General features: G+C 36.0%; 1 protein-coding gene across 1 annotated transcript in view; it reads right to left on the reverse strand.

Annotated features, from left to right (window-relative positions):
- The window catches only part of LOC140167658 (uncharacterized), a 105,873-nt gene that overhangs the window by 54,283 nt on the left and 27,019 nt on the right, over positions 1–24,571 (reverse strand). Inside the window, exons 12-25 of the mRNA XM_072190954.1 lie at positions 20,422–20,463; positions 18,249–18,560; positions 15,850–16,167; positions 14,867–15,030; positions 12,640–12,804; positions 11,516–11,692; positions 10,083–10,296; positions 9,294–9,506; positions 8,223–8,474; positions 7,224–7,334; positions 5,043–5,245; positions 3,994–4,084; positions 1,986–2,225; positions 68–178 (exon numbers count right to left, since the gene is read on the reverse strand). Of these exons, the coding sequence (XP_072047055.1) occupies positions 68–178; positions 1,986–2,225; positions 3,994–4,084; positions 5,043–5,245; positions 7,224–7,334; positions 8,223–8,474; positions 9,294–9,506; positions 10,083–10,296; positions 11,516–11,692; positions 12,640–12,804; positions 14,867–15,030; positions 15,850–16,167; positions 18,249–18,560; positions 20,422–20,463 (2,613 nt within the window). The remainder of the gene's footprint in view (positions 1–67; positions 179–1,985; positions 2,226–3,993; positions 4,085–5,042; positions 5,246–7,223; positions 7,335–8,222; positions 8,475–9,293; positions 9,507–10,082; positions 10,297–11,515; positions 11,693–12,639; positions 12,805–14,866; positions 15,031–15,849; positions 16,168–18,248; positions 18,561–20,421; positions 20,464–24,571) is intronic.

The raw sequence follows: 24,571 nt of genomic DNA on the forward strand, positions 1-24,571 counted from the left end.
ATTCATTGACAAACAGATGGCAGTACCAAATATGTTAATTTAAAATAATTCCATCAAAATTTCTTACATGACTCTCCATAATCAAATAATTCTCTTTCAGTAGGTGTGTCACCAGCTGGTTCTAGCATACGTCCATCAGGAAATATAAAGTCATCTGTATCACTTCCACTGTATACACCTACAATAATATAAACACATGCATGTGATATCTAAAGTTGTTGGAGCTGAATTCTATTTCAGTTACATACATGTATATCTATTATTATTATACAAATGAAATTACCACATCGCAATACAAATTTGTTTCGTATGGATGGTTTCACCCATCCACACTCGTCAGTTGCAATGTGTAAAATGACAGAGAATATGTCTTGAGTTTTGATGCGCTGCGCAAGAGAGAATTAACGCAACTGCGTATCTTAAAGATCGCCAATACAATCTGCTGTCTTAAGTGCGTATCCATGTCTGGGCCTACTTCTTGTTAAACATGCTAAAAGAGCGACTTATTTATAGTTACACAGTAAATGTTTTTTTCTATGCCTGCAGCCACTTGCTAGTTCGTTTCTGTGGTTCAAGGTTGACATTTGTGGTTTAGTTATAATAAAGTATTTCTCAGTAATGCATAGATTGCATTTTTGCTGCTGGTAGAGTACGATTTACTTGAGCAATAATTTTCCATTTGATGGAATATGATACTTTCTTATCATTAAGGTTCCAGATGTAATTGCTCAGAGCGGTGGCGTATCTTTGATTTACATTTTTGAAGGTACTGTTATGGACATTGAATCTTGTTTTAAATGGGCCTTCTGTAAGTCCAACATATGTCATAATAATATATTTCGCTCCTATAATTTATAGTTGAGCACTGTATCTAGTGATGGTTTCACTATAATTTTTTACTACATGTATATCTAGTTAGACAATTAGAATTAGTTAGACAATCTGAATTAAAGTATGATGTATTTTTTTCCCATTTTTTTCCATTTTCCCAGTTACACTGAGAGATGTAAGAACAAAGGCATTTGAATCCCAAAACTGGTCTCAGCCCCCTGCCCGACTCCAATCTAGGGGTTATATCCCCCATTGTGTTTTGAATATGAAAAGGAAACTCTTTATAAATGCATGATATTTCTTTCTTTACTTAGGGCTGTTGGAAAGCTATTTTAACGATGAAATAAACAATACTATCAAAATATTTTTCTCCCCTTTCTACTAAATATTCCCTGTGTACACTGAACCACCTCTCTTCCTCCCTGACACCACCTTTTGAGAGTAGCTTTGCTGGATGGATGCTTGATCTTGGCAAAAGTAAACTTCTATTTTCATTACTCCTTTGAGAGTATGCATGATATGCAACATATGATATAAAGCTACTTATACATGGCCCTATCTTGAACAAATTTTGTAATCTTTACCCAGAGCAGCCAGTGCACAAAAATGTTGGGAAAACCCCAGTGCATCTGGCCAGATTTTACCCGACCACCTTCGTAATACTAGCACAGCGCTCTAATCAATTGAGCAACAGAGACATTCTGGTATTTATAAATTCTGAACCGGATTTGAAGTGCTGACCTTCGTAACACTAGCACAACACTCTTACCAACTGAGCAATAGAGGCACATTGGATAAGATTGATTGATGTTCATCACATTCCTAGCAGAAAAAGCATCAGAAGTTTAAAACTGCATATTTATAACAAGAATAAAAAGTCACATAGGGATGAAATTATTATACCTAGTTCTCTGGGTTGATAGGATGAACAAATTGTAATCTTTACCCAGAGCAACTAGGGCACATACACATTGGGGGGGAACCCAAAAGACAGTGGTCGTCGGTTTGATGCACTGGTTATTATGTATGTGTTTTTTCAATCATTTATATGCGCTGGCTGCTCTGGGAATAGAAAAAAAATAATAAAAAATTTTTCATCCTATCAACATGATCAACCCAGATAACTAAGTACAATAAATTCTTATCTATCTTACCCATAAGTCCTCTGGTGATACCCATCTCCCTAATCTCTGGTGGGACTTCCACAATGATATCCAGCATGGCTAACTTAACACCGGCTGACACGGTGAAGTCTACATTGGTCGGAATTTGTCCGACAACCCCTTGCCCTGGCAACATGGTTTTCCAGCGGGCAGCCATGCGACCACTACTGGTGTCAGTAGGAGGAGTGTAATCTATACTGACGCTCCTGTCTGCACTATTTAAGTATGGGTCTGAAATATGAATTGTGGAATGTATTACATTATCATGAGGGAAATAAAGAGAGGAATACTAATATTCATTATCATTTTTTAAAGGGTGGGGTATGAATGTTTGGACAGTATTTATTGTGGGACATTAGAGCACATCAGACCTATTGAATTGCATTCTGAATACGAAGAATGTCCTTCTGATATCAAATAATTTTGATTTTTTGAAATTCGCAATGTAATACACATTTTATGGCAAACGATTAAAAATTAATATTTTTGATATTTAACAGTACTCGAAGTAAACTTTATAAATCTGATGATTTATACTTAAAGTGTAAGTAGGTGGGATGAAAAGCCGACGATCAATTGAAAATTTTGACCTTTCGTATTGAAGATGTGGATTTTTTTCCCAAAACACCAAAAAAAAAAAAGGTCTTTTTGGGAAAAAAATCTGTATCTTCAATATGAAAGGTCAAAATGTTCAATTGATCGTCGGCTTTTCCTCCCAGTTACATACACTTTAAAAATATGTCATTCGATTTATAAAATTTACTTCGAGGACTGGATTTATATCAAAAATGTGAAAAATATCAAATTTTAATAATTTGTCATAAAATTTGTATTATATCGTGAATATCAAAAAATGACAATTATTTGATATCAGAAAGACATTCTTCATATTCAGAATGCAATTCGATATGTCTGATGTGCTTTCAAGACTCATGTCCCACAAAAAATACTGTCGAAATGCTCAAAACGCTCATTCCAGATCCCTTAATGACAACAGGTCAAACACCAGGATGCAAACAATCACATTATGAAATCATGTAGTGAAAATACCACTAAAACCTCAAAGAGCAGGAGGTGAGAACCTTTTTGGGCCTGAGGGCCGCACTGCGAAGTTCAGACAGTTTGATTGGCTGCATAATGTGCTATTAGCAATGTTTGTTTTCATGCTATAAGAAAAGGTTTGGTGGGCTACAGAGACACAGGATGACCCCTGCCCATGAATAATATTTATACTGAAAATGGTTTTTCCAGTGGTTTTACTACATATATGATGATCTAAGGCTATAAGAATTCAAGCATTGTCTAATGTATTTGAATATGGTTAGCACTATTTATTGCAATGGGTTTAAAGCAATATTGTAACATATTTTTCAAAATTCTTGATTACATAATTGTATGTACTTAAATGAAATAACATACCCTGCAAAATATCAAGACTTTAGGGGCTGTGTGTTTATGACAAAATTTGATATCAAAATATTTGTTGAATTGTACATACATACGTGGCACGCACGCAATGTCTATACCACGATATGCATATGCCGTACAGGATGTTCATAACACATCAAGCTGTTCTACCTCAGTCACCCATTGGCAACATAGATACTAGAATCATAGTGCATTTTTTTGCCTCATTTTGTTTGACACATCAAAATTCAACATAAGATCCAAATAACTTGTAGATGAAATATATAAAAATTTATAAACTATACGTTCTGGACATTTCAAGAGTATCCAATGTTGCCTTTTGACACAACCTGTATGTGTCATTGGCCCCTGAATATGTTTAAAGCAAAACCTCCTAGGCAGTTTTGTTTTAAACATGTTCAAGGGCCACAAGTACATTTTTCCTGCCCAACAACAGAATGTAAATTGGGGCGCCTTCGATATATACATTCCACATATTGGTCCAACATATGGTTACAGAAAGTTGGAGGCTATTCTTTGCATGCATTGGGCATAATTATATCCATCTTTGTTGTGTTATAAATTGACTTACCACCTTCCTTGAGCATTGTGTCATTGACAACATATGTTCCATTCACAATCGTCACAAAGTTGGTGCGGTCTTCATTCAAAATAAATTCAACCTAACAAGATCATTAGAAATATATATATAAATCATAATTCATGAATTATGACTTTATGTCTTCCCCTATAGAACTGCATGTAACAGCCGTAATAACCAATATAGTTTCTTTCACTCTACCTTAGGCCACACAAAGAAAATTGTTTGATTGGCGTAACATAAAAAAAAATTAGGGTAGGTAGGTTGGGATATTTTTTACTTTTAAAGCTGTAAATTGAGTTTGATAAAGGCCTTGGAACTTTTTTCTTCCTTTTTAAAAAAATTAATCAATCAATAAATAAATTAATATATTTTTTGGCAAAAAAAAAAAAAAAAACCTCAAGGGTCGGGCCTAATTTTTTGCTCGGTTGGGTTGTTTTGTGGCCTTATTATTTCAGCTCAAATTGGACAGAAACCCTTAAACCCTTTCCGACAATTAATACTATTATTTCAGCATTTTGGGTAGAGAATAATTTTTTTTTTAATTTGAATGAAATCGTACTTTAAGGCTCTAATATTATTACCTGGTCAGTTTCGCTGTATATATTGTTTACTATTAATAAAATAACCTTTTATTAGTCTGCGAAAGCCATACCAGGTAACTAACATTACAAAACAACTAAAATGTTGAACACAAGCTCTAAAATACATTTTTTTACATCTTCAGAATGCAAAAATTTGAAAAGAAGAAAACTTTTTCAGAAATTTCCAAAAATAGGGTCGGTTTTTTTTTTTACAGTAAATAGAAAAATTAGGGTCGGTTGGTGAAGGCAAGCAAACATATTTTTTTGGCCTAAAAACCCCAAAATAATAAAAATGTCATTTTTTTGCAGCAAATTTGTGCAAAATTGGTTAGCTTTGCCCCCCCCCCCCAAAAAAAAAAAAAATTCCTATTATCTAATTTTCGCTAAAAATGCAGAAGAGGCTGTGTTTTGCTGAGCTGTTGATATATTACTCAATTAATCAATAATAATACCTACCGTAGTAAATCCCAGTTTTGCAGCAAATGCAATAAACACAGTTCCAAACTCTTGTATATCCCCATTCACCATAGCATACCCTGTACGTCCTTGTAACTCAAAGTCCATGTCTTTTACAGTCACCAAGATGTATTCTCCTAGACCATTGAAAGTATAGTTACCTCCATCAAAGAGCACAATATGTGGATCACCATAAAAACAACCTGGGAACATAATGATAACAAAATCATGTCCAATTATATTGCATGACTGCCGAAGAAAAACTGACAAACATTACAATTTAGAATAAACAGTTTTAGAGATATGAAAGCACTGGCTCACTTCTCTCCACTTTGGGGCAACAATTTCTATCTTGTACATATCCCCCAGCAACACATACACCAGCATTAACCCAGACCATACCCCTACATGTTTTCACCGACAAGCATAGACCCCACAAGCCTCCTATGTAGTTAACAGCCTAACTGTTGACCTCTAAGCACTGTCATTTCACTATTGAAAGGTGGACTTTTGTGGTAAGATATATTTAACCATCAAATCGTGTGGACCATTAAACGTACATAAAAACCATTGATTACACTGACAAAATTTCATTGATATAGCACTCCTTCATTAAGGGTAGGTGATTTCTAAAACATTTTGATACCCCCTCGTACATGTGTGGTTTTTCACTTTGTTGGAACACAACTCCAATTCTTGAAAGTCAGAAACAAGTACAACAATTCAATTGTTTATTTTCAAGGACTATATAGACCCTTGCACAATATGTGACGTGTCATGTCAAAAGGAGACACTTTTGGGCAGGATCGTAAAAGGAGAAAGAGCCAAAAATCTGCCCGGGGTGATATTTTCACAAGTTGTGTTTGTTGGGAATTTGTGATGTTATTAATGTTTGAAATATTGTCTGATAGTTTCAGACCGGAATGTAACTGACATCTTGTATTTTTTGAGACATTTTTCAAGGTAATTCCTACTCTCAACATTGTCAATAATATTTTTAAAGGCCGATATCTCAATTTCCAATTTTATAATACCATAACTTACGACCTCAATATCTTCGCTTAGGAATGTCCGATTTCATTATGGAAAAGCGGCATTGTGGAGCAAAATATCTCTATATTTAAGATATGTAAAACCTCAAAATTGATAACCTGCCCAAAAGTGTCTCCTTTTGACATGACACGTCACATATAAGGTCTGAAAATGTACAGGTTCCAGTTCAAAGAGTATGCTCTTTCATCAAGGGATAGTGAGTGTATTTGTATGGTCTGGCATCATTCATTGTACATGCTGGACCCCCAATATAGCCCCACCCAATGGTCTAGACTTTCAACAGAAGAGTAAGGGACACAAACAAAGCAAGGTAAACCTAGAGGAGAATCTCTTTCAAACCCCTACCTGGCAGTGTTCGAAATAGGGCCGTTCAGCAGGCCATTGGCCTTTAACTTGGCCTGGCCGGTAACTTTTCTGACCGGCATCTAGTTGCCGGCCCGGCTGGCCTGTAACTTTTTAAGGCATATTTCGAACACTGCTACCTGGTTAAACTTGTGTGTATCTTTATCATTTAAGTGGTGGCCAGTATCTCTCATACATACAGGAGTCCCCCAAAAAAAAAAAAAGAGGCCCCTCATTGTGCCCTCTTTTTCGCCTATTTCTGAAAAGTTGATCAAATATATTTTGGTATGTAAAGAAACCTTTTATTGTTAGCTTAAATAAATCAAAACAATTATTTCAATCAGCTTTTGAAGCTATGCTCTTTTAAAGACAAGTACCAGTTTTTCACTCTGTCCACGGATAGCAAACAGAGTGGTTGGGATGGGTCATGCTGTGGAGTGGCCTGCAAGATCACCAGACCTCACACCACTTGATTTCTTCATTTGTAGCAAAATCCAAGATCTTTGCAAACGTATTACTGCTATAGTCGAAAGTATCCGCGGCACAAGGTTGGTACACAACGCAATTGATGCAATTAGGACTAGGACTGACTAGGAGGCAACCAGATAGAGGGCAGAGCAGCACAGTAAACTCACATCAAAAGAAGGCTTCTTTACATACCAACATGTACTTGATCAACTTTTCTGAAGTAGGAGAAAAAGAGGGTGCAATGAGGGGCCTCTTTTTTTTGGGACACTCTGTATCATATTTATCAAACCAAGAGGAGAATCTCTTTCAAACCCCTACCTGGTTGAACTTGTGTGTATCCATCACAAGTAAGTGGTGGTCGGTATCTCTCGTACATATCACATTTATCAGACTTCTTACAACAGTAGTAGCGAGAAAGAACATCGTTATCTGTATTGGTATAACAAATTCAAATGTACAAGACCAAAGTTAAATCAATATATCAATTTGTAATAAGCACATTTGTACAATGGTATGGATTGCCATGGATGGAGAGCCCATGCTCTTGTCTGCTATTATATGGTTCAAATAAAGGACTTGGTATTTTACCATGGATTCAAAGTTAGCCAGCCTTTCTATTACACATTGACAGTGTTCACAAAAGGAAATACCTTCACTTAAAGCCACCATGTACAATCTTTTAAACTGAGTTTGCTCTTTTTTTTTCAAACCTAATGTTTAAGCATATTTGTAATGTTTACACATATCCCAACTTCACCTACATGTAATTGGATTAAGTCAAATTCATTTTATTTGTATGACTTTAAATCCCTCATAAAACATCACAGTGGCTAAGATAGTAAGTGAGTTTCTTTCATATTACCTCATTAGTTTGGTATAAAATGACCAGAAAACATTCTTATAATAATATTTGGCAAAGAATAACCCAAAAGGCTTTTATGACTTTAACATATACAATGTAGACAAGTTAATATTCGGCAGTCTATCCTCTATCAAACACTGGACACATAATAACTGCTTATCTTAGGGGCTCGGTGGCGCAGGGGTACAGGTTCCTCCTCACAATAGGAAGGTTACAAGTTCGACCCCCAGAGGTGCCATCATGTTGTGCACATGGGCAAGGCTCTTTACATCAATTGCTTCTGGATCTCCCCAGGAGTGAAATGGAGAGCTGTTATGAATTTGTCCTTTGAGGGCTGTCCAAAGGTATGATCATGCCTTGGGGATTATGTGGCAGCTGATAGTTTCTAATGAAATAAATGTGAAGCGCTTTGATACATGTGAAAGGTGCTGTATTATTTTAACATTTTATTTTACCTTGCCAATCTCTCTTAGTAGCATATGGAGACGAATAGTAAAACCCTCCAAGATCACCATGGTAGAGCTGTGCATTGCTATTGCCCCAAACATCCTCGTAGCCTGTAATGAGGGCACCTTCTGAATTATACGTACAGCGAGCACCAATAGTATACCATGTTAAGTTGTAAACTTGCCACCAATCCTGTTCCCAACCTCCAGATGGTATCCAAGTCGACCATAATTGCTGGTAACACTCAACTTCATTTTCAGCTGGAACAGCAAATGCATGAGTCCAACATTTATATTGAAAACATCAATACATGTTAATAATTGTAAACAATGTGCACACTACAAAAATTCTATAATTATATTCTGCACTGCTAGTGCTACACAATCAAAGAAATTAAATCTGATAAATTAACCAATTGGGATGTGGTGTGCTACATAATGTTGATGTAGTAATGGGGGATAAATATTTGTAATTTGAAGTGGGGAGGGTCATTTGGAGAGTACGAATATGGTGAGTTGTAACTTGGAGAGTTAAAGTATGGTGAGTTGTTCCCTTCAGCAATATGAGTTGATGTATTAATGGGGGATCAATATTTGTACTTTGAAGTGGGGAGGGTCATTTAGAGAGTACAAATATGGTGAGTTGTCATTTGGAGAGTTTAAATACTTCAACTTGCTGGGTACAAGTTAAAACATTGTATTGTCTCCAACGATGCAGGAATGGTCTAATTATTGGTACAAATTGGCAAATTTTGGTGTCAATTTGATTTTGTCACTACATCGATCTTCAACACAAAATTGTCAGCACCTTAGATTTTGGTTTTGAGAATAAATTAATAGACTGAAACCAGGAAAAAGGAAAGGATGTAGAGTTGTTCTTGTTGTCACTGTCTTTCAAAGGTAAGGGAAAGGTATGCAAAAAGAATTGGGATCCCTGACATCAATCTATTGAATAGAACTGGGTGCTCAAGGCCACGATATAACACAATAACTGAACATAATGCAGGCCCAACCTTACAGGAATATTTTGGGATGGAAAAAATGGAATTAAACATCAAATTTAAAATTCACATTTCTTACCAGGCTCATTGAAACCGTCCAGATTTAAAGATATTCTTTCGCATGTTGTGTAGCGACTATCGCCTTCAGCTTGTGCAACTGAACATGGACATGGATTGATCCAATCAGAGATGTTAGCTGTCCATGATGGCTGATCATTGGCCCATTCCTCACAGTACTTGCTGGGGTTGACATCTTCAAGATTATTGTCATCTAACCGGAATAACCAGTAACCTTCAAAGTGAATGCAAGGGATTGATTTAAAGTTACTTTTACACTATTTAATGATTAGGAACGTGGTTGTCAAAAGTTTACTCTCAATGACTTTATTATAGCTGCAAAGGTTACAAGTTTAAAAATTACACAAAATTTGTTTTTATACCTCATATATGGGAAGAAATGATCTGTACTTTTATTTCTCATGAACAAAGCTGTTGAATTTGGAAACAATAGTCTACATTCCAGTTCGACACTGTGGATGCCAATTTACGCCTACTGAGCAATTGCAACGTTTTATGAAATAGGCGAGGGCGGGACGATGTCACAACTGCTAGACGGCGATGAGAACAATTACGTTGGGTGTCGGTGAAGACAACCTGCTTGTTTGTAACAACACCATACACATACAGTGTATTAGCTAGGGTAAATAACGGGCATGCACACGCATGTACCGGAATTGCACTTCACATCAATGCAACAGATTGCTGGGTGAAGCAGCCTGTTAACATGAGATATTATGATCATATTGGCCTATATAAAGTTGGTGCAGTTAGAATATTGTACAGAAAAGTTTTGATATCCCATATGTACCTTGCTCTCCCAAGTTGCCCATTTCCTTATCAGGTCTGTATTTATCCACCAATTCATTATGCAAATTCTTGGGTCCTGTAGAATCCAATGAGTTATATCCAATGACAGCATTCCTCTGTTCAAGTGCTTGCCATTTCATACCGTCGTCTTCATAGATGAAAAATGCAAAACTGCGTAGGCCGTCTGTTGCTAGAACACATTGGAAAGTGTTGGTCTAGTAGAGGAATAATGGCAAGATAAGATTATCAGATAAATATCGCTACAAGCATTTCACTTGTGGCTAGCGATGTTGCTAGTATTTGCCCTGAACTGGTTTGCAATTTAACACTAAAATATACAAGCAACTTCTGATCAATCTTGTCAATAAAAGTAGCAAAATTTGAAGAAAAGTAGAAAAGGTTGCCAGTAAAATGCTAAATTCTGGTATGTTTCATTGGTATTATGAAAAATTATGTAATTAAAAACAAAGGATATACTGTCACATACACTGTACCATAGAAACACTCAAATATTAAACCAGCGCACAAGCTTATCAAATTAATTATGCTTTTGCCGCAAATCATAATATAATAATATTCAAAAGAATACTAGCATTATCAGAATAAAATATGCCTAAAATCATGCATTTTATGTTTACATTGTAATTCCATGTTAAAAATGTGCTACAGTGTGTAATGCATGGTTCTTCTTTCTCCTGCATTATGCAAGTTTAATATAATCATTTAGAGTTAAGAATATGAACAAAGGGTTATTTTTATCATATCCTCTTAGACACTGAATGGGCTGTACCCCACAAATGAGCTGTAATATTGAGGTTTTTACTAAAACCGACTTCTCCTCAAAATAAGCTTTACAATAATATATTTCATGTCCATGTTGCTTGTTGGCGGCATTTTAAAATTAGGTAAAAGAGTGAATTAAGAAATCATTTGTTTTCTATAAAATGCTTTTTTTTAAAGAATTTTAATGGACTGCATCTCAAAACAAGCTCTCTGTCAACATTACAGCCCATTTATGGATGGTTACATATATCGTTATGAATTCGGCAGACGGCCAAATCCGGATTCGGCTTTTGGTAAATTCATTTTTGGCATGCATTACTTTTGAATTAGAGAACAAGGGACCAATGCTTTACCTATAGAGGGCAGCATATCGATTTTTTAACGGTTATCAGGGCCTGACGGTTATCGTGTTTGACTGTACTGTGAGTCACCGTTAGCTATCCCTGTATGCCGCCCTCTTTTGAATACTTACTATGCTGTTATCATCTGATCTCCGTTATAAAATTGATATGCTGCCCTCTATTATGTATAGCATTGATCCCGTATTCTCAAATTCAAATGTAATGAATGCGTAAAATGAATTAACCAAAAGCCGAATCCGGATTCGGCCGTCTGCCGAATTCATAACAATATGATAAGACCATTACTTACATTGTCAGTTTTATAAGCTGATGTTATTTCAGGCATATCTTCCCAGGTCACCACTAAGGCCCATGTAGCTTCAAAATCAGCATATGTCCCATTATCAGCAGCTTGGATGCGAGAGTTTACTTCTTCAAATATTTCTTCACAATTATCCCACCAGTCACACCGAAATAAGTCGTAATCCTATATATGTATACATACATACATACATACATGCATATAGATAGATCAGCAATACAAATAAAATATTGAAAGCAAAAATACAGGTAAATGAAGGCAAACACTAATATACATTTGATTAGATTTTTTGATTGACAAATCCAAAAATACTCACTAGTTTTAGACTTTCGCCATCTTGGCTGATGGCTTCTTCAAAATGACCATTGGGATCCACTTTTCCTGTGGGATTGACCGCTGCTTCCGGCAATTTTCTCATATAAGATTAGTGGATCATATACATGGTCTAGAGAGTAACTCCCGATGTCCCTGTTGACTGTTTTGTTCCCCCGCCTTCTAATCCAAATAGCTTCTCTGATCAGTCGAGTTTGTTGGTTTCCGTCTTTCTCTAGTAACTTAGTCAACAGGGACATCGGGAGTATTTTTGGATTTGTCAATCAAAAAATCTAATCAAGTCTAATTTCTACAATCCTACAAATGCATCTATTTCAGGACTAATATACATGTTAACACATTTACCTACTTGTTGACACTGCACTTTAAAAACATAACGTAAACTTAACTGTTACATTCATTTTGAGGTATTGTCGCAATATTATTACAATTTTATGTCCATTAATAAAATAAAGCATGCTGAAATATAGTGATCAATGCAGATGCTGATATATTTCGCTTGCGTTGCCAAATTACATAATATGTTCATCCTAACAGGGCGGACATGTTGTTTTATTAAAAAATCTCTTGATTTTATCACAAATCCAGCACCTAAAGCCTTGATTTTTGCAGGATATATAACACTTCACTAAAGTACAAATTGAGTAAAACAATTTTCCTCTCGGAGCCCTCTGTGGCCGGTGTACGGTGTACATGGAATAATGTACATCCCATAAGGTGGATGCATGCATATCCACCATATCCACTTTTACAACCTAGCAAATCCTTCAATCACTCACTTTGTAATAGACATTTCCACCCTTCTTGAAATCTGCTTTTGTCCAGAATGTTGCTACTACAGCCTCCGGATCATCTGAACTCAAGTCACTTCCAAATGGATATGGGTAGCTATTTTTCCACCATGTGTCAGTTTCTTGGAACACTATAAGACCATCAGCAGTAATCTAAATATATCAATAACAACACAAATAATAATGTGGTTCTAAGAATAAACCAGTCAGGATTTTGACATATACTTGAAAAACATGTAAATTGGCATTTTTTGGATTTGTAAAAAAGTCTCTTGCAGTCTGTGCGTATATGCTAGTGTCTATTAAACTTTTATCAACATGAGCTTACAGAAACATGACCATTTATACCCACCACTAAATACTATCAAGCATATATCAAAAAACACTTCAGTATATTCCATAAAGTTATGCGCGAGCCGAGTAAAAATGCAGTCGCGTAATCGAAGTCCTGCCTGAGGATATGTCAACTTAACAATTATGTTTCTCTGGAGTTCATCAATGTCTGCAGGAGGACTTGCGAAAACCTTTGATTTCAGATAGTCCCAAAAGAAGAAATCTAGAGGTGTAAGATCAGGATTCTTAGGGGCCATTCCACTTTAGTGCATCAAAGCAATCAAATAATTGCCAAGCAATTCTGCAAGGCATTCTGTCAATTACTGTTAAGAAAGTGGTGAAACTGTGATTTTCATGTTATTTTAAGTGACTTTACACATCCAGCTCACAAAAATAATAACATGTTTGAATAAAGGAAAGTATAGAAAATGGTCAACAAGGTCAAATTTTACGAGTCTTTGGGTTTGCTCTGAAATGATATTGGTGATTGATATTATATCGTTTCCACCTGTCTATTGTCAATAGCTGACTGGCTTGGTCACCCATTAGAGGTTATCCACTTTACTCATGCGTGACTTCTAACAAAAGGCACTGGTTTCCGTAGTATTCCTCATTCAAACTAATTCAAGGCACGACCTCGGAGTTACCTGCATGACTTTGGCGGGCTATTTTGAAATAGTCATGGTTGCACATGCAGGTACTTCTTTTGAAAGTCCTAAACAAGGTATAGGAGTCGCTGGTAGGATATGCAGCTTATAGAACACGGATAACCTCTATACAGCTCTCTAAGAAAATCTATACCTTCCAAGCAAAATGATACAAATAGCAATTAATCTTAACAACTCGGGACATAGGTAAATATTTCGCAGGTCATAGTTGGGTGCACTAGCCTAATCCTGCTAAGCATATACTACGTAAAAACCCTGATGTCACTATGTGTACACTTGAGGTGAATGTGTGATCAATAAAATCAGCAATTGCTTTTCCAGCAAGCATCTCGAAAAACATCATAACAGGCTATCTGCTTGATATAAACTCCTGAACAAAAGTTTGGAAAGTTTTTCAAGCATCTGTATCTCAATTATTTGTGACATATTCATATCGTGTTGCATGTCACTGGATAGCTACAATACTCCCCTTTACAATGGCACCCCATTTGAAACAACAATATTTTTCATGGCTGAGTACACGCCTTGTGAATGTAGTGGGGTCTCAAACAGAATTTGCCAAATTGACCATTATTCTGTGCTCAAACAAAGCTAGCCACTAACCTCAATAGCAGGTGGAAAAACCACAGACAGCCACAACAGTCAGGCACCTTCTTCTCATGCTGCTCACCGACCTGGTTACACGTTACTGTGGGATGGAATTCCATTCTTCAACAAGGATTTGTCGCAGGTCATTCAATGTGGTTGCATATGGGCTTCTCTGGCACGCACAGAACGATCAAGCTGGTCCCACAAGTGTTCAATCGGGTTGATGTCTGGCCCCCGGGTCTGGGCTGATGGCAGGCCATTTTGACTCTACTCCCATATTCTGTAGGTAGTCGTTGACTACCGTGGCTATGTGGGGCGAGCGGTGTCATCTTGGCGGATTACATTAGGTCCCAGATTGTGAAGTTATGGAATTGCAGCTTGCTGCACAGAATAATGGTCAATTTGGCAAATTCGTTTTGAGACAAGGCGTGTACTCAGCCGTGAAAAATGTTATTGTTTCAAATGGGGTGTCATTGTAAACGGGAGTATTGTAGCTATCCAGTTATATGCAACACGATATGAATATGTCACAAATAATTTGAGATACAGATGCTTGAAAAAACTTTCCAAACTGTTGTTGAGGAGTTTATTACCAACATCAGACATATTAAGGAAATTATACTTACATAAAGGCTACTGAAGATATTTTTTCCAAATGGGAACCCCGATGGAGGCGACAGAGAATATGATATGTACTCATTGCGATAACTCATAGCGTAGCTATCTTGGTCGTATCGGAGATTGTAGTCATATATACCAGCTACATTATATGGCAGAAATAGATTCCTCTCTGAAGAGTGAAACACAATCGAATGTGTTAAATTAAAGCAATAATATGTGATGTGCATAAAGGATAGATTCCTATGTAAGCTTATTCAAATGTTAGTTTTCACTGATCACATTATTCCCTTTAAATTTTGAGCCAAATAAATGAGGTAAAACGAAGAAAATTCAGCGCCTATACAATGTGTGAATTACCTCGCCGATGGTATTACATGTATTATTCAGCTGTCTTTTATGCAGCTGGAACGTATAAATAAGACGTAAGACGAATAGGGATATATGAACACAGTTTATATGTCACCGATTCAATGATACATGCACACATGAGCTCACACGCACAAGCTAGCCATCGTTCGATCAGAGATTTCAGGATTTAATATAAAAACTTAAATTTTACTGTTGTAATAGAAAGCCTAGTTTTGACAAGAACCAAAGGTTCTCAAAAAAACCCTAAACAGGATCCAGCAATTGATTGCAAATTTGTACCCCTGCAAATTCTTCATCTATGCACCTGAAACTGTTATTAAAAGTAAACATATGACAGTCACAACCAACATTACTCTTAGGGTGAAATTTTGGGGTTATCTACTCGACTATGTAAATTTTGATGCATAGATGGGACGGATGTGTTATTTTTTTTAAAGTTTCATGCTTGTAATTTGGGAAAACTATATATGCCAGTTTGCCTCAAATGTATTTGGATTTCATGTATGCTAATGGGTTAAATTTCCTTGGTGCACGTTTTCAATTCTCGGAGACTCTTACAAACTAAAACCAAATTTGAATCCCTCCCCCATTCTGGGCATGAACCTATTAGAGTACATACTTTGTGGAGGACAAATGACTCCTGCATCTTCCTTATGGGCACAGTCACTCACTCCCCACCCATTATGACTGCATTCATCTACATGTAAAACATATTCTGATCCTGAACAGCTGACATCATCCAACCATATTGGTCCAGTTCCCTCTCCAAACTGAGCATTGGTAGCAGCTTGTACATCACCAGATGGAAATCCAAGTTGACGACAAACTACCATTGCATCATCAATATCCCATGAGTCATCACACACTGTACCCCAAGCTTCATTGTAAAATACTTCCACTCTGCCTTCATTTGAATTGCTGCCACCAACAAGACGGACTGTAACAGGTCCAAAATAATGCATGTTATGAAGAGTTATCTTGGGGATGACTGAAAGTGGTTTTGCATTGATTTTTTTTTAATGTTTTTGGTTTTAAATTTGGTGGAGGGCTCATCACCTATCCCCTCTCAGAGGTTCACAATAAAGAATTTTTTATTTGTTTTGTTTGTTTTTCAAAAAAAGGTGGAAAACATAACAAAAATAGTTTAAATTAATTTAAGATCTGTATGTGAACATAATCTTTCCTAATCAGAGGACCAAGCTTTCAATGATCTAGCTGAGTCTATAGGCAAGTGTCATCATCAGATCAATTACATAACATTTAACAAAGAGGAAAGCAGGATGTATTTTCTCCTTTTTAATATAGCGCTGCATTAATACACTGGCCTGGCTTGAATGATTGCTTACCCAAGGAATTTTATATCAAAGCTTTACAAAGTATATAACACATAGGCATAATTCATTTTTATTTTAACAGTAAAGAACCCGACAGACTTCTTAGTGACTGTAGCTAGAATATTTGATGTAACATATCTTCTTTATTTAATCTATTCCCATTCTATTTCCAGTAATGTTTAGGTTCTAATGAATGTTTGATGACATAAAATCAATCATATTTTACCAGGTATTCCATGCAGATAGTGCTCAATATTTAATCATTCAACATTGTCATTTTGTTTTGTTTTTGTCAAAACTTTTACACTTCCGTCAGAATCACTGAAAGTACCTATAAATTATTTACTTCGGCTCAAGTAGTTTTGTGTCTCTTTAGATGTCAATAATTAAGAATGAAATCATTCTGGTACTTTTTATATAACAGGAATCATATTGCGCTGTGATATATGAATCCTGTGACAATTTGTATCAGTGATTATATCAGTTCATTTTTAAATCATTATGTTCCTCTAGCCCATTCAATTGTAACAAAATGTTCAAAAATTATTTTTTAGCTTTTTAAGAATACAATTTTAAAGCTTGGTAGGAAGGTAGTTTTTGGGCCAAGTATTGCTCATACTGTGTGTCATCATCATATGCACATATTAAGTAGATCATTTACATATTTATATCAAAATGGGTAAATTATCACAGCTATTGTCAATTTCCATGAAACTTGGATCTACGCTAGATTCGATGATACACTGCATGTAAGGCAATAGAAACAAATTAGTTTGATCTTTCATTCGACCATCTATGCTTGGTCGATCCTTATTATTTATGAAATTAATTAATTGACTATTTTTAATTGTGATAACATATGCATCTTTGCCTGTATTGACATTGGTCAATATAAATTTAGATGGTATTGGAGGCATTTTCTAGAAATTAGGAAATTTGCATAATTAATGAGCTAATTTGCACAAATGCTTATTAATTATGCAAATATGCAAGTTAGGGGTGGCTATATAATACATTAGAACATATTAGAAACACTTTGACCAAGTTTCAAGGCAAAAGTATGCAAAATAAAAGTACCCTGAACATTTATGCATTGAGTTTTAGCAAAATATTGACAAAAATTACATATTAATGAGCCTTTTCAGTCTTTTTAGCTCGATTAACTATATTGATTATTGACCAAAATAGGATACAGAGAAAATATAAAATAATGTATTATGGAAACCGTATGTCCGATTTGCTCCAAACAAGACGAGGCATATTGATCAGTGTATTTTACCCAATTCAATTAATCTGTTTAAAACATGCTTAGAGCACTTCCATAATGCCTCCAATACCATCTTAATTCTTATTAATTAGTTGTTAGTTTATGAATAGCAAGCATTGAAGCATTGTCGACGGTCGATCCAAAGATCAAATAAATTTGTTTCTGGTGCCTAACCACAGCATATATAGTTGGCAACTTTTCATATTTCTTTGTGACCTTTGTGACCATGTGGTGGGGCATGTATTTTACAAATTATCCAGTATATAAGCTCACACTCATCAATTTGACTTTCTTTCTTTGAAGTATTCAGACCTACTTGTTGATTTAAATGTTAGTCGCAGCTACCAAGATTAGCATGTTTGTTATGAAATAGTAGTCTTTAAAAAGCCTGCAGATCAGGCTAATTAACATACATACCTTTCCCTGGGCAAATCACCCCTGCATCTTCATAGTGGCCGCAGTTGTGATTTCCCCATCCGATGTGCCAGCATTTACCTAAACTGTTTTCTGATCCTGAACAGTCTACATCATCCAGCCATATTTCGCCAGTTCCCTCTCCAAACTGAGCATCGCTAACAGCTTGTGCATCACCAGATGGAAATCCAAGTTGACGACAAACCACCATTGCATCGTCATTATCCCAGGAGTCATCACACACTGTACCCCAAACGTTGTTGTAAAATACTTCCACTCTGCCTTCATTTGAATTGCTGCCACCAACAAGACGGACTGAAACAGGTTCAATAAGGGGTGGTGCAATAATTATGTGTACCCTTGGGGTGGTGAATTCTCAACGTGGTGTGCCAAAAATCGCTTCCCCCCATTGGCTGTGCCAAAAAAAATCTTTGACCCCTTTTCGATGTGCAAATAAACCTTTGCCCTCTTTTTTTGATGTGCCAAAAAATCTTTGCTATCTCCCGGAGGGGATACAAATTGAAAACTTTAAATTGTCTTAACATACAATGCGAGCACAGCAAGCAGGAAATTTTCATATTTGAATGTGTTCTTAACATTTTCCTACACCTTTTTAGGAGATAATATAGGAACGATGCCAAAAATGCTTCCCTTCCCCCTTTTGGCCTGCCATAAAATCTTTGCCACCCCCCTTCATCACCCTGGGGTACACATAATTATTGCACCACCCCTAATAAGGCATGCGACTGATGCAAGGTATCATGTGGGTGGTGGGTAAAAGTGGCTTTGAACAAAATACAGTGTCTTTGCATAAAATAGTTGTGAGTTTTTTGTTCTTTGTTTTCTTGTGTCAAATGGAGTTACAAATATAGACAATATCCTGGCCAGTTTAAATCTATTAAAATCTATTTAGCCAATATTCTGATAATACCATTTTCATTCCTGTTTATATCTGAAAGATTCAGGAATAAAAAAGGTAATTTCAGGATCTTTTGGCTGTACTAATATAGTGTAAAGAAGTCCGTATCAGATGACCAAATTTTTCCATGCTCCAGATTAATTAAATACACAAGATAATGGGTCTTATGCACAATACGAGCTGGAATGTCAAATTTAAAATCCTATTAGTTAACTGTCAACACATTTTATTGCTTTAAATAAAAGATTGTTTTCTGTGAAAGGGCCATCACTAAATACTCTTTGAAATGGCATGTAAAGATGATTGATAGAAAGTGTCAACAACATGTGCACCCAAAAACCCTGTATACCAAAGGACCTCCAACCCAGTGGCGTATCGACGAGGGGGGTTGGGGGCACATGCCCTGGGCGCCACATCGGGGCACCAAATTGACCAATTCAGCATCAATTCTGCGCCACTCCAAAGTGAAAGTCAAAATTTCTGTGTGCTTCGCGTGCATTTCAGCACATTTAAAAGATCAATTTAAGACCGAAATTCAACTTCATTATAAATTAATCATGTTAATTAATGGTATTTGTGCCAATTTTCTCATGCTCTGCACGCAATTGTGTCAAGAGTTGGGGCAGGGGGTGCCATTATGTATCCTTAGCCCTGGGTGCCACAACCCCTAGCTAGGCCACTGCTCCAACCAGGAGGTATCTATTCTATTCCTTGTAGAACTTTTGAATTGGTTACCTGTCAGTATTTTAAAGAGATCTGGTAAACATCAAAAAGACATCAAGTTATCAATCATTGCTAAATATGTCTAGCATAACCAACATGACATTGGCTGAGACAAGAACATGAACATCAATGTTGATCTCAATGTATTCTTCAAGTGCAATCTGGGATTTATATATTACATCAATCTGGATGATTATGTAGTTTTTAATGGCATTAACAAAGACCCAATTTTTTGAAGGAAAACGGTATGAAAATGTTATTTAAACTTGTAAACCTTATTATTTTCATTTGTTTTGGATTGCTAACAATGTTCAGAATGTTGGTTATGTATGAACAGTGTTCATTCATAGGATTTCGGGCATGACCGTTGATTTATGCCCTCGGATCACGCCTCGGGCATAAACAGCGATCATGCCCTCAATCCTATGAATGAACCCTAATTCATGCACGGCTAGTAATTTACTAACGGAAGCTCTCATTGGTTCTCTAAGAGTGTATGAAATACCGTTTTATATATATACGGTAAAAGAATACCTGTTATGGATGTTGTAGGTTCCTCTGTAGTTGGATATTGTACTGAAATGAAAACAAAAAAGTAGCAGTGTTAAAAGGACACTTAAAAGAGATTTTGCTATTATGAGATTAAAGATGAAATGTTTCTGAATTAAGCTTAAATTGCTGTTGACTTTGCCATAATGAGTGATACATTCTACCTGTTGATAATTATAAAACACTCCATACAATAGCATGTAGCTACAAGTGTCTCTATGGACAGACTTCTCCAACATTGGCTAAAATGTGACATTAATTTTTGCCCTTATTGCTCCCTATTCCAGAAAAATACAGCACTAATTTTTGGGGGATTAAAAAAATATTATCCTGTTTTGCCAAATGAAACATAGCTAAATCCTAATCCTTTAATTAATCCTAACCACCAATAAAAGTCAAATTTGAATATTTGGCCAATTTGTGGAAATAAGGGCCAAAAACATGCGTTTCTAGAGTGTTTTTCGCATGCGCTGCCAATGAAGCCCAAAGACTTGTATTAAGACTATTTCAGTTTATGCATTCTAATTTTTGGAAAAGACATGTTTGTTTCATTTTGATAACCAATCGACAATCATAAGTGAAAATTAGAGCAAAATTTCGGTATACTCAAGATTTTGAATGCTTGTACTTGTTCCAAGTCTGTGATTTTTGTGATTCGATTGTTAGAAAACATGCCATAAATGCATGTTTTTGGCTCTTTTTTCAAGAAATTAGTAAAATAGTGAACTTTTTCTTTTATCTCCAATTAGGACTAAATGAATGATTAGGACTGAGCTATGCTTCATTTGGCAGAACTTGATAATATTTTTTAATCCCAAAAAATTAGTGCTGCACTTTCTGGAATGGGGAGTAGATTGTTTTTGGTCTTATTAATTAGTGTATAATGTTATCACACATAATACATGTACTCATTACAAAAATGCACAAATCTTATTTTTTTATGATTTGGCAAATCACTGTTATAATATTTTGCAGTAAGCCTTTGACAAGAGCATATTCTAACCCTAACCGCCTAGGGGCTTTTTGGTGACGGGAAGGGAAAGAAGGAAAGAATAAAGAGACAAAAGAAGGAAAGAAGTTGTTTGCTCTGGGTGGGATTCGAACCAGAGACCCCTCGCATGCCAAGCACTCGGTCGGCGGCACTTTGCCACGGGTCTTGGGCTTCGCTGGCCAGCGAAACCATGCCTATATATCACTTAGGGCGATTGCGTCATCACACCACGTGGGATGCATGCACGAACAGCACATATATCAAGTAGTATTTTGTAGTATTCAGGAGCGTTAGGGTTAAGCTACATTGTGTATCTATTGCGTTGAAACACGCTTGTCTCTGATTGGCTGCTGAGGAGATCTGCTGTTGCCGAGTGGTAATTCATGGATAAATTTTGTGCCGTAACATGTTAGCTTTGACTTTGCAACATCACGGTAGAATGCGCTAGTCAAAGATTTACTGCAAAATATTATAGTCTTTGAATACCATGAACTGAACTACTTACCAACACATACTCCTTCATGCTCATCCTCACCGCCTGGACAGTCAACACGGTCATCACAGAATTGTGACAAGTCAATACACTCAGTGCTGTCATAACATTGGATTTGTGTTGGGTCTGCACATGGAGTAAAGTCAGCTGCAAATGTGAAATATTAAATGAAAATCAATTTATAAATAATTACAGGCCTTCTGATCCAATCAGATCCGGCTGCTGCATGATTTGAACTGAGAAACATAATGAACTTTCTTCAAAATCTCAATTTTGTGAAGTGGGTGATGCTATTACTTCATTAACCCATTTTTAGATTTTGGGTAGAATTAGGGTTTAGATGGGGGTTAGGTACATGTATTCCCATTTTTGTTCTCTTGATATGACATTTTATCAACTAGTGGGTTAATTTTATTAACAGGTAATATGTGTACTGTCACGCACATAACACTATAAGATACAAGCTTACTTGTGCAATCATCTTGGTCACAAGTGTGGACTCTCAGAAAGATGCCATCTGGCGGTCCTGTATCTCCATAACTGTAGTCTCCGTTGTAGTCAGTAAAATCAATATCTTCGAATAAAGCGATGGCATCTGAACCAAACAATGACAGGTCTGGGTCAGGAGGCGCAGATACACAGGTCCTGGCAAACGATCTTACTATTGTACCTGTAACAATTAAAGGTAAACATTGTCAATTGTATCGTGGACATACTAAATAAACAAGACTAGTAGAATACTGGATTATGCAATTAAGTGACCGAGAATAGGCATATTTACCCTATATGAATTATGTCCAAGTCAGCGCCACACTGTCACAAAAATTTTGTAGATTTCAATAGTTAGGGATACCCTTTCAAGTACATGACCTCAGGGAGAGCATGGACCTGTGGATAGAGTTCTTGCTCAATAAAGTCTCAATTAATTGGCAACATCCATAGATTGGATGTAGAACTGTGTAGGTTTGGTTGTTATTTTCACCATTATAATTGAAAAGCATAGGTCTTGTGATGATAAGTTTATACCTAAACCGACAAGGCACATATCTTACAAAATGTATTTATTATCCTTCTATATACTTCTAGTCACATTTCTATTCACCGTTATGTAATGTATTCTTCTCCGTGCATTATATTCGCGAACTAACCTTCATAGTCCAAATTATATAAACCTGCACGCTAAACAATGCATTATCTGAAACCTGCACGCTAAACAATACATTTTAGATAATATGTGCACGCTAAAATACTAGAAATACTAGGCCTACTTTCACATAAATATTAACTTGTCTGTTTGATATATATACCATCAAAAAAGTAGGAAAAAAATTATATGGTGTTAAAATAATTATTGGTTAGAGGCTATGGTATTGTTTCATGCGCATGATGTAAATCATAGGTTACAAATTGTGTTCCATTTTGCAACTATCATTGCCATAAATTATGATTAATAAACCCAAATAAATCAAAAATCAAATGAGAATAATCGAGCTTCTGTTAATTAAAAAGGGCTAATAAAAACAGCGGTGACCATACAAGATGACACCATTACAAAATATTCAGCATTTTAAATGAAATACATGTAGGTCTATATCTAAAATAACATAAACACGCACAGGAAACACACACTAGCGCATACTATCATGATCATGCTTTATAATACTGTACAAATCGTAAAATCCCACTGTCGTGTGTTTTAATATAGGCCTAAGTAGATTTTAACGCTCAAATTACAGAACTATTAAAAGTCCCGTTGATATTGTTATATAGTGGGACCAATGGGACGTCAAAATCGATCAAACCACGATAAAAATGTTCACAACATTAGAGTCAATTGGTTGGAATCCATGCGTGAAAAAGTTACTAAGGTATGACGTGTGGCAAAATCGATACCATTAATTGATAGCTAATTTACACAGTGATTGATTTTCTTGATCAGTTACATGGTCAGTGGCCTGACGGTGTTTTAAAAATTTAAGATATTTTTCCTAATATTCAACCTATTCTAATGAATGCAGCGATTAATATTGCCTATTGTTTTAATATACTCAAAGTATATGATGCATAATGTACTTTCGTGCAAATGCGTTCATCAAGATAATTGCACTTGCCTTGGAGTTATTGCATTTAGCTCTCGAGCCTATCGAATATGAATATTATGTTTACATCTATTCTCATCTTCTCTGGTTTACATTGTAATTTAAAGTCATAATGTACGATCTTATAATATGAATTTGGTTATTTATTTTTCAAACCTGCATATTTGTAATGTTTACACATGTTACAACTTGCACCTAAAAGGAATTTTGCCAAATTTGTTGTGTTTGTAGGTAAACAGAGCAAAGTTCGACATAAAGTCATAATTCAAGAAATTATGACTTGATGTCCGCCCATAGAACTGTGTGTTAAACGGCCAAAATAACAAGCAGTGTTTCTTTCACGTTACCTCGTTATTTCAGCTCAAAATGGACAGAAACCATTCCCAATCATTATTACTAGTATTATTTCAGCATTTTGAGTATATAATGACAAATTTAAAATTTGAAGGAAATCGTACATTAAGCCTTTAATGTTAAAAAGTTGTAGTGAGTGATGGTTCTTTATTCGCCTTGTGTATATTGATATGTTAAGGGGTGGTGTATGTGAACGTT

The sequence above is a fragment of the Amphiura filiformis genome, chromosome 13, assembly GCF_039555335.1.
Source record: "Amphiura filiformis chromosome 13, Afil_fr2py, whole genome shotgun sequence".
Lineage (NCBI taxonomy): Eukaryota > Metazoa > Echinodermata > Ophiuroidea > Amphilepidida > Amphiuridae > Amphiura > Amphiura filiformis.